The sequence below is a fragment of the Euleptes europaea genome, chromosome 15, assembly GCF_029931775.1.
Source record: "Euleptes europaea isolate rEulEur1 chromosome 15, rEulEur1.hap1, whole genome shotgun sequence".
NCBI lineage: Eukaryota > Metazoa > Chordata > Lepidosauria > Squamata > Sphaerodactylidae > Euleptes > Euleptes europaea.
Genome location: NC_079326.1, coordinates 59,444,963 through 59,457,946, shown reverse-complemented (window position 1 = coordinate 59,457,946; position 12,984 = coordinate 59,444,963). Strand labels below are relative to the sequence as shown.

General features: G+C 51.2%; 2 protein-coding genes across 5 annotated transcripts in view; one reads left to right on the top strand and one right to left on the bottom strand.

The window, feature by feature from the left end:
- Positions 1-6,509, bottom strand: part of SPAG16 (sperm associated antigen 16) — a 220,209-nt gene extending 213,700 nt beyond the window's left edge. Inside the window, exons 1-3 of the mRNA XM_056861239.1 lie at positions 6,319-6,509; positions 5,385-5,827; positions 4,823-5,046 (exon numbers count right to left, since the gene is read on the bottom strand). Coding sequence (XP_056717217.1) covers positions 4,823-5,046; positions 5,385-5,827; positions 6,319-6,509 — 858 coding nt within the window. The remainder of the gene's footprint in view (positions 1-4,822; positions 5,047-5,384; positions 5,828-6,318) is intronic.
- Positions 6,510-7,058: 549 nt separating this feature from the next.
- IKZF2 (IKAROS family zinc finger 2) overlaps positions 7,059-12,984 on the top strand; it is an 82,387-nt gene continuing 76,461 nt past the window's right edge. For 3 of the 4 annotated variants that reach the window (XM_056861129.1, XM_056861127.1, XM_056861128.1), the window contains exons 1-2: positions 7,071-7,104; positions 7,667-7,771. In XM_056861129.1, the coding sequence (XP_056717107.1) occupies positions 7,071-7,104; positions 7,667-7,771 (139 nt within the window). Of the gene's footprint in view, positions 7,105-7,666; positions 7,772-12,984 lie in introns of all 4 variants that reach the window. The other variant, XM_056861130.1, reaches the window with a different exon arrangement.

The window sequence follows — 12,984 nt, the reverse complement described above, 5'->3', positions numbered from 1 at the left end:
TGTAAGTGGGGTGCATTGATGGAAGCCGTTCCGGAAAACAGGCAGAGAAAGGAACCCGTGCCGTCATTGTAAGAGCTGCCTCACATTCTCAACCTGCAGTTCCAAAACCACAAATTCTGACTCCGTGGCATCAGACCTGAAGAACCCTCCCGTGCATGGTGTGTTCCTGGTAACAATCCCGTTTCCCTTCAAGGGTACTGACTCCTGACAGGAAACGAGGCTGTCCTGCCCACTTCTCTTCCGTGTGATGGGAATATCTTTGGGAACTTATAGCCTCTAACCAACCTCCTGCCTCTTTGGAGCCTCAGTGTGGGGGGAGAGAGCAAGGAAGCCAACTGTAATATGTCAACTGATTTAAAAATCTGGTCGGTGACAAGAATGGATGGACTCAGGCTGTTGATTAAAATCACCAGCCTCTTGGGAGAAAGAGGAGAGGAATAAATCAGTCCTATGCTCATTTCTTTCAGGGGCAGAATAATGGCCGGGCGGATACTATGTTTGAAATTATTTACTGCACGCTGGTTAACGAATTTATTTCTTGCTGTGTTAGTCTTCATTGCAGAGGAAGATTTCATTGCTTGTTTTTTGTTTGTTTTTTACACAGGGAGTTGTAGATTTTCTTGCAATTTTCTTCTTTCTCAGAGCCAGATTTACCTCTTTCTGGGCAGCCCGAGGGCACTGCCCTATTGGTATAGGACCAAACGCAACATTACAATACATAGCCTGATCTCGTCAGATCTCAAAAGCTAAGCAGGGTCAGCCCTGGTTAGTACTTGGACAGGAGACCACCAAGAAGCACTAGTGTTGTTGTGCAGAGGTAGGCAATGGCAAAACCACCTCCGAATGTCTCTTTTTGCCATGAAAACCCTGCGGGGTCACCCTGAGTCAGCTGTGGCTTGACGGCTACAAGGAAAAGGGATGCTGGTTTGGATCAGAACCACAGCACCACAAGGAGGGGCAGTTTAATGTCTCCCCCCCCCCATGTATGGCTTCCTCCACCGACCTCAATGCCCCCCCCCCCCGCCACACACACACAGTTTTCTAATGGTAAGGAAAACAGATACCTGTAATATTGGGTTTGGCCTTTAAATACACAGACTGTCTAGTTACAAATTAAGGTGACATTTGTCTAGCGTAATTCCCAAGATGGTCTAGCATAGCTCAAGCAGGACACACTTTGGACTTGATCTTCGGGGCAGGGGTGGGTGTGGGTCTGATGCCAAAAGAGGAAGTACCCTGGTCAGACCACTTTGTCCTGAAGGCCCAAATTGACTCTCCACTCCCTCCCTGTTTGGGCAATGAGCTGATTTATGCTCGTCCCTGGAGACTCATGGATCCGGCTGGATTCCAGAGGGCTCTGTGGGATCCTATAAATCCTGGCGATTCTCTAGATGTGCTTGTAGAGGACTGGCATGGCTGACTCTCCATGGCCATTGATGAAATCGCTCCCCGATGCCCTCTTTGCCCCCCGCAGAAAGTGGGCCTGGTGGTATACCAAGGGGCTCAGGGATATGAAGCGGGAGTTTAGAGGGCTAGAGCAAGTTTGACTGGGTGCTCGTGACGAGGCCTCAAGAGCACCTTATATGATGCTTATTAAAGCCGACGAGGCGGCCGTGGACGCTACTAAAAAGGAATATTATGCAGCCCCCATTTTGTCCACTAGCTCTCACCTGGCAAAAAGATTTTTTAGAATTATTAGGTCTTTAATGTCCCTATTAGAGGGACAGCAAAAATTTAAGTTTGGATTCGGCCCACAGCGGCGAGGCATTCTTGAGCTATTTTGTGGATAAAGTCTTGTTGCTTCGCCATGACCTCCCGGCCAACTTTAATACAGTAATGAAGCTGGAGGTCTCTTGCCCGTCTTGAGGTCCAGTATTTGACTACTTCGGCCGGCTTTCTCTGGATGATGTGGACAGAATCCTGTCATCTGAAAGGCCCACCACTTGCCTTCTGGACCTCCGTGCCCCGCCTGGATGGTTAAGGCCAGTTGGGAAGCAGCACAGACCCCCTGGGAGAGATTATCAACCTGTCCTTTATGGGACCTTCTCAGGGGGGTTAAAGAAGGCAGTGGTGCGTCGGTTCTTTAAAAAAACATCATTAGATTCTAGAGAACTGCCCAACTATTGCCCAGTGTTGAATCTTTCGTACCTGGGTAAGGTAGTTGAGAGAGCAGCGGTCATGCAGCTGCAGGTTTTTCTGGATGAGGCATCAGTTCCTAATTTAAAATGATTTACTTCTTTTTTTAAAAAAGATATTAACTGCTGCTGCATACTGACCATAATTACAATGCGTGTGTGGTTTACAGACTATCTTCTGGCAACCCGAGAATCTCTGAACGCTTGCCAGAGGATCCTTAGTAGGAAGAGAAGGTAGGATACAGCTTGTCCAGCCAGCCACGAGGGGATGCTGGGGGTACTCTAGATCTGTGTTTCTCAGCCTGTGAGTCAGGACCCAAAAGTTGGTTGTGGGTCAGCCCTCCCAAATGGCCACCCCTTCGCCTTTCCATTGCTCTCTTTTGTATTTGGGACACCAAGATCTGACCCTGCAAACTGTATCTTCCATGTCACACATTAGTTGGCATTTTTTTTGTTCACTGCATACACAACGATCAAGTAAAATGTGTCCTGATGGTTACTAGAGCGAGCATCTTAAATTTGTTGGGGCCATTAGGGGGAGTAACGGAGAAGGAGAGGTTGGTCAAAGGTTAGAATGTAACCTCCATATGCCAAGGCAGTGTATGTCCGAATGCCACTTGCTTGGGGTTCATAGCGGGGACAGCTGTACCCTTTGTACGATGTTTGTTGGTTTCTCAGAAACATCTGTTTGGCACCTGTAGAAAGTGGACTGCTGAACTAGATGTGTGCCAAGGTCATAGTTTGTCTAGGGCACCAACAAACCTTTGGGTCAGCTCTAGATGGGTCACTGTACCAAGTAAATTTGGACTGGTGGGTCTCCATTCTTGCAGAGCTTGAGAAGGTGCAGAAAAGAGCAACCAAAATGATCAGGGGGCTGGAGCAACTGCCCTATGAGCAGTGGTTAAAACACTTAGGGCTGTTTAGCTTGGAAAGATGGCGGTTAAGGGGAGACATGATAGAGGTCTATACAATGATGCATGGTATGGAGAGAGTGGACCGGGAGAAGCTTTTCTCCCTCTCTCATAATACTAGAACATAGGGCAGGGGTTGGCAAACTCATTAGTCAAAAGAGCCAAATATCAACAGTACAACGATTGAGATTTCTTTTGAGAGCCAAATTTCTTAAACTTAAACTATATAGGTAGGTACACTGTTTATTAACTTAATAAACTTTAATTAAAGTTTTGTCTTAATTAAACTATAGGTACACTGAATAAAACTTGATATCATAGTTAATAGTGATCTTATTTATTGATACAAATTAAATTGTAAGTCCCTGCCATTTCCCCCTCCCCGTCCGGAGTCCTCGTCTGGAGACCTGGTCTACCGCCATAAAAGCCTATTGGTAGACCTTGCCTCCGGCTGAGTCCCATTGGGAGGCCAGGTCCACCCATTGGCTTTCTTGGCAGTAGACCTGGCCTCCAGAGGCCCATAGAAGCCAATTGGTAGACCTGGCCCCTCCTCAGAGTACAGGTCTACTGCCAAGAAAGCCAATGGGTAGACATGGCCTCCCAATGGGACTCAGCTGGAGGCCAGGTCTACCAAAGGAAGCCCGACCCGCCCAACAGCTGAAAGGCAGGGGGGCAGGAACCGCCGAGCCGCCCGCCCAGCAATCGCGTGGCTAGAGGGGAGGGAAGGCTTTAGCCTCCCAACCATTGAGGGCAAGGGAAAGGGGGACCTGGCCATTCTCCACGGCGGGGGGGAGGGGGGAGAGACAGTGTGCCCGCTTGCCTGCTCTCTCGTGCTCTCTCTCTCTCTCTCTCAGGCGCGCTGGCTCCGCAGCCTGGCTGCCGGTGCGAGCGGGCGCGAGAGCAGGGGCTCCGAACCAAGTTTGGAGAGCTGCACTCAACGGGCCAAAGAGCTGCAGTTTGCAGACCCCTGACATAGGGTCATCTGCTGAAGCTGGGGGGTGAGAGAGTCAAAACAGAAAAAAGGAAGTATTTCGAGACATAACACATTGTTAAATTGGGGAACTCCCTGCCCCAGGATGTGGTGATGGCTGCCAACTTGGAAGGCTTGAAGAGGGGAGTGGACATGTTCATGGAGGATAGGGCTACTAGTAGTCAAAATGGATACTAGTCATGATGCATTCCTATTCTCTCCAGGATCAGAGGAGTATGCCTATTACATTAGGTGCTGTGGAGCACAGGCAGGATGGTGCTGCTGCAGTTGTCTTGTTTGTGAGTCTTCCTGGAGGCCCCTGGTTGGCCCCTGTGTGAACAGACTGCTGGACTTGATGGGCCTGGGTCTGATCCAGCAGGGCTTTTCTTATGTTCTTACCCTGAACATGTTGGGATCCCCAGTTCTAGGACACTCTGGGTGCCCAGAGGGAAATGTCAGCACCAAGGGTGTTTGCCTGTCCATCCTAAGGTGTGCCCCAGACTCCTCTGCCACATGGAGGTGATCTGGGGCAGATGTATACCGGCTTGTTGAATACTAAACCCCCAGTGGGATGGATCTGGGGGGCCAGCGCTGGACAACACAAAAATACTTCCCCTGCAGCCTACTGCAGACCCCTTCCTCGTGCCCAGGGCTGTTCCCCTCGGGGCAGGGTTTGGGGGGGGGTGTTCCTGGAAGAAGAGCAAGGCAGGAACAGTCCCTTTGGCTGCTGGGCAAAGGCCCACCCTCGGGCACTGCCAAGAAGCACCTGTTGGAGGTCCAGGCCCGAAACTGGGGCGTCTGCCCACCTGTGCTGACTCTCGGGGCACTGGGAGGCCAGGCAAGGTGTGGTCCGGCAAAGCGGCCTGGCGCTCGGCCCTGTCTGTGGCTCCCGAGAGGGCCAGTCCGGCCACTGGCCCGTGCGCGCTGCCTGCCTTCCCGTCGGGCCCGGCCGCGTCTGAAGCCGCTCTGGCTGACCTGAAGCCCCTGCCTTGGCCCCCGGGGAGTGCGCGCGCCCCTCCCGGCCGCCGGCCTGCCGAGGCGTCGTGAAGTGACCCCCGTCCCCCTCCCCTCGCCGGCCTGTCCAGCCGCCCCCCTCCGCCGCCCGCGGCTGTGTGGGCTGCGCGGCGCGTTGGTTTCGCAAGCGCCCCTTCGCAGCCCCGCCGCCGGCCTCTGCGGGCGGTCCTGGCCGCCCCGGCCCGGCTGGCTGGCTGTCCGTCCGGCCGCTGCTGTCCGTCCGGCAGGCCGGCCGGGGGGGGGGGGGGCGGCGGCGCGCGTGGCGGGGGGGGGGCGCCTCGTCCTCCAATCGATCGCCGAGTGGGCTGAGCGGCGGCCGCCTCCGCCCGCCCGCCCGCCCGCCGGGGCGCTCGCCAGCCAGCCAGCCAGTCAGGCGGGCATCGGGCTCCGGGGGGGGGGGGGCGCGATGTGGCGCGCTGCTTGGGCCGCATGCATCGGTTTCTCGGGGTTTGACCAGCCGGGCCGGGCCGGGCCGGCCTTGCGCCACCAAGATGGAGGCCGGACACGGCGGCGAGGGCGAGGGCGTCGGGCGGGCGGCGCTGGGCTGCCCCTCCGGCCCCGGCTCGGCCAGCGGCGGGGCGCGCGGGCGGTAGGTGGGCGCCGCCGCCCCCGCCGGCCCCTCGCCTCGGACGCCCATGGGCCGCCCCGCCGCCAACGCCACCGCCGCCGGCCCCCCAGGTAGGAGCGCGCCCACCAGCCGGCGCGCCACAGCTGCCCCCTCGGTCGGGCGGGCGGTCTGGCGGGCGCCCTTGGTGCGCCGCGTCCCCTGCCTGCCCGCCCGCCGGGCGGCGCGGCCCCTGGCCGGGCGGGCGGGCGGGAGGAGGGCGACCAACTTCCTCCTCCCCCTCCTCCTCCTCCTCCTCCTCCCCGCCGGGCCTGCCCCACCTGCCCGCCTCCCTCCTCCTCCCTGGGCCGCCGCAGGCAGCCAGGCAGGCAGGCAGGCAGGGAGGCGGCTCTCCGAAGGCTCCCCTCGCCCGCTGGGGCGCCGCACTTCCCTCCCTCCCCCCCCTCCGTCCCTCCGGCGCTGCGCTCGGGACCGGGAGGCGGCGGCGGCGCTGGCCATGGTGAGGCAACTTTCCGGCGGCCCTTTTCCTCCGGCCCTCCTCATGGGGGGGGGGCGCTCCCCCCCCCCCACCCACCGCCGGCCTCTCGGGGCAGCTGCCCGCCCCTGCGGGCCTCTTCCCTGGGCCGGGGGGCTGGAGGCGCGGGCTGGGCTGGGGGGGGGGGCGCGGGCAGCCCCCTTTCCAGGAAGGCGCGCGGCGCTGCCCGGAGCCGCGGCTAAATATACTCGGCAGCGATCGATGCCCGCTGGGGCTGCTGGCCGGCTGGCTGGCTGGCTCGGATGCGGCGGCTGCTGCTGGTGAATAATTTAGCTGCCTGCTGGAGCGCCGGGCGGGGAGCGGAGCGAGCGGGGCGGCCCGGTGGCCTTTCGCGCAGCCCTCCTGGCCCGGCGGCCGGCCGATGCGCGGCCCGGCTCATCCCCCGGTACTTGGCCCGCCGCCGCCAGCCACTGGCAAGGAACCGCCGCCGCCCAGGAACGGGGACGGGGGGGCTCCGGGGGGCCGGGCCGTTCAGACCCACCTGGGAAGGGGCAGGACGAGGCGGCTCCCTCCCTCCCCGGTAGAAAGTTGGGAAGGGGCCGGCTCCACCTGTTGGAGTTGCCAGCGGGGCGGGCCGCCGGGCCGCCAGGTGCCCAGGAGACCGGGGGGCTTCTGGGGAGGGCAGGAAGGGCTCCAGGCAGGACCTTGCTGGGAAGAAGAGAGAAACTCTCCAGTCCAAGTGGGATCTCTCTCTCTCTCCCTCCCTCCCCCCCCCCAACCAGGACAGGTTTGTTCCTGGCACATCAGCTGACTTTTCCTGCCAGTTGCAGCCCGGGGGGGGGGGGAGGGGGGCTTGCAGCCATGCCTGGAGTTTGCAGACCGGCTTCGGGCAGGCAGGGGGGTCTGCGCTGCTCAGGCACTGGGGGGAGCGGAGGGGGGAAAGGGGGCAGCCGCAGCTCTGACCGGGGCCCTTTTTGCCTTTCAGCACTGCACTTTGAGTATGGAAGCAGAGGCTACTGATGGATACATGCCATGTAAGTATCGGCTTTCTTCCTCTTTGTGCCCTCGCAGCATTTTCCCCCTGAAGAGCCAAAACGTTACAAAGCGCCTCTCGCCTCGCCTGCCTTCCTGATGAATTCATGAAGGGGGGGGGGACTTGGCTTTGGCCAGGGCTGGGGGAAGGGGGGTGGGTCCGTAAAGGCTTGCCTGCACCGGAGGGAGCAGAAAAGGGACAGCCTGTAAAACTGAAATTGGAGGCGGGTGCTTGTGCAGTTCCCTGCCGGCTGACACATTCCACTGTGCGTTGTGTGTAAACTCAGGTAGCTGAGCATGGCAGAGCCTCGGGGGCTTGTCCCAGAACGGGAATATAAAACCACTTGATTCACCCCGAGCAAAACAAGCGTTTGCTGCCGTTTCTTGTGTCAGCAGATCTGCAAACGTTAGGGTGGGACCCCTTCAAACTAACAGTGGGAGAATCTATTCCTGCTGTGGGTTAAGATAAGGCTTCCCCCTTCTTGAGGTTATGCTTTCTTTTTTGCATAAAAGCGACAATTATTCCTGTAATAGAAATAATAGCTTCTTTTTTTTGCGGCACAGGTGACAACGAACTTTCGCCCGAAAGGGAACACTCAAATATGGCGATTGACCTCACCTCAAGCACCCCCAATGGGCAGCATACCTCACCCAGTCACATGACAAGCAGTAAGTTTTCTTTTTTTAAAGCAAGTTAATTGGTCTCATGTTTGTGGTTTACTAATGCGAGCGACGGGGGAAGAACAGGATAGATTTGATCTTGTTGGTGTCACTGTCTTCTCTAAACATGAACTTCAGAATATTGTCGAAGGCTTTCACGGTCAGAGTTCATTGGTTCTTGTAGGTTATCCGGGCTGTGTAACCGTGGTCTTGGTATTTTCTTTCCTGACGTTTCGCCAGCAGCTGTGGCAGGCATCTTCAGAGGAGTAACACTGAAGGACAGTGTCTCTCAGTGTCAAGTGTGTAGGAAGAGTAATATATAGTCAGAAAGGGGTTGGGTTTGAGCTGAATCATTGTCCTGCAAAAAGTATCAAAGGTAATGTGCTAATCATTGTCCTGTAAGTATCAAGATAATGTGCTAATGAGGGGGTGGTATGTTAATATGGAACCATTGTATCCTGAAGTGATCTGTTAATGTGTGAAATCCAAAACTAATCTGCATGGGTATTGTAGACTGTAGTCTTTGTTAGTCTGGAGGTTTTCAGGACAGGAAGCCAAGCCTTATTCATTCTTAAACTCTCTTCTTTTCTGTTAAAGTTGTGCTGATGTTTATGAATTTCAATGGCTTCTCTGTGCAATCTGACAAAATAGTCTGTAGAATTGTCCAGTCTTTCAGTGTCTTGGAATAAGACCCTGTGCCCTGTTTGTGTCAGTCCATGTTCAGCCACTGCTGATTTCTCAGGTTGGCCAAGTCTGCAGTATCTTTCATGTTCTTTTATCCTTGTTTATATGCTGCGTTTTGTGGTCCCGATGTAAACTTGTCCACAACTGCAAGGTATACGATATACTTCCGCAGAGGTGAGGGGGTCTCTTTTGTCTTTGGCTGATCGTAGCATTTGTTGTATTTTCTTGGTGGGTTTAAACACTGTTTATAGGTTATGTTTTTTCAAAAGTTTCTCCATCCTATCAGTGACTCCTTTAATAAATGGCAAGAATGCCTTTCCTATGGGAGACTGTTTTTCCTGAGTTTTCTGGGTTTTGTTTGGTTTAATGGCCCTTCTGATTTCATTCTTGGAATAGCCGTTTGCTAGCAGTGCGTGATTTAGATGATTAGTTTCTTCCTTGAGAAACTGTGGTTCACAGATCCATCTTGCACGGTCCATTAATGTTTTCATTATTCCTCTTTTCTGTCGGGGGTGGTGGTTGGAGTTTTTGTGTAAGTAGCGATCTGTGTGAGTTGGTTTCCGGTAGACCTTGTGACCTAACTGAAAGTTTGTTTTACGGATGACAAGGGTATCAAGAAATGGGAGTTTACCCTCAATTTCCTTTTCCATGGTAAACTGAATGTTTGGATGGATATTATTAAGATGGCTTAGAAAGTCCATTAATTTTTCTTCCCCATGGCTCCAAATAGTAAATGTATCATCTACGAACCTGAACCAGACTGTAGGTTTGTAAGGTGCCGATTCTAATGCTGTCTTTTCAAAATATTCCATGTAAAAGTTTGCTATTACTGGACTGAGTGGACTTCCCATAGCTACTCCATCAATCTGTTCATAAAATTCTTTATCCCATAGGAAATAACAACAATAGCCATGCAGATTAGCTTTGGATTTCACACATTAACAGATCACTTCAGGATACAATGGTTCCATATTAACATACCACACCCTCATTAGCACATTATCTGGATACTTACGGGACAATGATTAGCAGCACATTACCTTTGATACTTTTTGCAGGACAATGATTCAGCTCAAACCCAACCTTTTTCTGACTATAGATTACTCTTCCCACACACTTGACACTGAGAGACACTGTCCTTCAGTGTTACTACTCTGAAGATGCCTGCCACAGCTGCTGGCGAAACGTCAGGAAAGAAAATACCAAGACCACGGTTACACAGCCCGGATAACCTACAAGAACCAATGAACTTGAGAGTTTATCTGAGTTATCCTAGGCTGGTTTATGGGAGGTGGTCCTTACCTGAAGCAGGTAGGAAAAAACCTAGTACTTGTTGGGGTCCCTTAGGTTTTGCAATCAAAACATTTTTAAGGCATGATTTCAAACCAAAGACAGAGAGGGTTTAGTCCAGCATGGTCCAGGATTCAATGAATATATTTTTTTCCTGTTCTGGTGCTTTATTCCTTTCTCGGCAGCTTTGAGACATTCTTCTCATTGACAGTGTTTTCATTCTCACAATTTCTTTGCTTTTAAGACAGAGAATATAAAAGTACAGTCTGTAATTGCACAAAAAATATTTTTTTTATTAAGGAATGTGGATTGTTTTGCAGTTGATTAGAAATCTAATAATCATCTGACCAGGTTCTATCCAACTGAGAATATTGAATTTACAACTTTGTATTCTGTGTATCTGCCCTTCTCTGGGTGTGCATTCATGTGTAAACTACTGGTTAAGTGAATTTTTATTTTGCAAATACCGCTCTGTGAGGAAGATGAAACTTTCAGAATGAGCTTGTTGTAAAAATGATATTCCAATCATTTCCTGACTGAGAGGAAGGTGCCACACGGAGACATTTCTCTTGTCCTCCAGCAACTTATGAGTAAAACATAGATTTTATGAGCATTAAAATGTAGGGTTATTATGAAATCTTAAATTATTATATACATGTTGTTAAAGAACATAATTGCTAGTATTCTTAGGCAAACTTTATATGGCATGGCAGTCTTTCATAATTCAGCATATTTAGACAACGTGGAATTGGGATTCAGATACATATTTTAATGAATTATAAAAGTGTACTACTCACTTCTTTTATTTTCTGCTTTTATTAATACTGAAAGAGAATTCATTCTGTTGCCTTACATATACTTCGTGAGGGAGGGCGGAATATTAATAAAATATTATCATCATCATCATCTAGACAATAAACTCCCGCCCATTTATGTACTGAGTTAAAATATGGTTGTTGAAATAATGTGAATACGTTCCCCATGATTTTAACATGACCCGGTGCTTGTACAGGGGACTACCTTTACCTTTTACCCCCAAAAATAGGTCTTCTGAAAAGTGTGTATGTGCTTCTCTTGGGAGTCCCTAGTAGCATCAGAATTGGGGTACAGAAATTTCCGTTTTATTTGTATGGCATCTGTGATTCCATTGGACATCCGTGATTGATTGATTTCATTGAAAACATTTATCAGCCTCCTTTCTTCTGTATGTATGGATCTCAAGGCGGCTTGCAATACAACGAAATGCATAAAATAGGGTCCTTTTCGCTGAGGTGCAGCTCGGTAGAGATGCAGAACCCAGTTGACGCTGGGGTTTCTCAGTATGGAGTGCAGATGTTTTCTTATCTCTCCCCCACCCCGTGCTCCAGTAGCCATTCTGTGTTCCTGTAGTGTTTTCACCCCCAAACTAAATCGCTGCTCTGACGTGTGTGTGCCTGTTCAGCCCCTGAAAAACCGTGCTCTTTGAATCTGCTTTAATATGCAGTGGCTGTTCATGTTTTCTGCATGTTTTGGAATACAGGGATTATCGAGGTGTTTTTTTTTTTGTTTTTTTTTTAAAGTGTATCCTATCTTTCCCCAAGGGGACTGGGCTGGGCAGCTTGTGCTGATGGCTTATTGGGGCCTGAGAGCTACTCCGTGTTGTTTACCCTTCCCTTGAAAGCAACAGAAATTACTCCGTCCTGGTTTCGTTTTTACTTATGTAGCTACTGACTGATGCACAAAGTGTTGGTGGTGATATTTGACCCTCTTGCACTTTCGTACATGGTAATCATGGCTTGCCCTGACCTGGACGGCCCAGGTTAGCCTGATCTCGTCCAATCTCAGAAGCGAAGCAGGGTCGGTCCTGGCTAGTACTTGGATGGGAGACCACCAAGGAAGGGTAGGGTTGTGACGTGGAGGCAGGCAATAGCAGACCACCTCCAAACGTCTCTTGCCTTGGAAACACTACGGGGTCACCGTAAGTCAGCTGCAACTTGATGGCACTTACACACACACACACACACAATCTTGGCTTATTATTTTAGCTTTAACAAAAACAAGGTGGGGCTTTATATTGTTCCTCAAGTTCAGCAGCGCAGTCTCTTGCTCTTCCACTATTCCAAACATTAATGAGCCAGCGTAGTGAAATGGTTCATGTTGGACTAGGTGCTGGGAGACCCAGGTTTGAATCCACACTCTGCCATGGAAGCTTGCTGGGTGACCTTGGGACGGTCACGCTCTTTCACCCTCACCCTCTTACAGGGTTGTTGTTGTGAGGATTCAGTGGAGGAGAGGAGAATTAGGTAAGCTACTTTGGGTCCCTGTTGGGGGATAAGGTGGAGTATAAATGAATAAATAAATCCTAGAAGATTCTGCACAGAGACTGTTTTGAGTAGACCATTTAGGACTATATGCCCCTTGATTTATGTTCGCTGTGTTTGTATCCATTTGAAACAAGGCAGGAAGCCATAACAGGCCGTTTTCTTGGCCTTTTTTATGTACTGTCAATAGTGTGCGCACCAGACAGGAGGGGGAAACGACACTGTTCGAAACAAACCAACTATAGTAAAGCGGCATGCTTGTGAGAGAGGGTTTTCCCCTTGGTATTAGCCACGGGCAATTCCAAGTGAGTAAGACTTGGCTAAATCATGAATGTATTCAGGTTTGCTTCCAAAAGGTTGCAGGTCAAAAGTTTTTGGCAGATGCTGGAGAGATGTCAGGTGTGTCTCTTTGTTACAGCATCGTTAATTACATAGAACATGTGTAGATCACAGTTGAAGCCAAGATCCCTCTTCTGTTATAATGAAGAGGACAGAACAAGACTGTTAGAAAAACAAAAAGATGTATTATGATAAAGAGGTAGTTGTTTTTTTTCCAGTTCAGGTGACTTGTGGGGTTCCTGGGTGACCAAGTTTTAGAAAGATGCATCCTAATTTGCATGTTGTCGTTTTCTCTGTAAGAAATGGTGGTTGCTGCTGGAATGTTATCTGCCTTTTCAATGGACGCATATCCAAGTGTGGTTGGCGGTGTCTGTTTTGGTTTTATCCTCAGCAAGTAAGCGATATAGTGGTTACCAGGCAGTGATATCTCTCTGTTACTCAGTATGGAATTTTACCTGCAGATACGCACATGCAGGCTAGAGATGTGGAGTTCTAGACTTGGAAGAAATTAATATTTAGTGGAAGAAATGGGGAGGAGGGTGAATACGGGCTCCCGCTTGGTAACCCAGAGATCTCCAGTCTTCTGTCAGGTGGTGAGGAGAATTGCTT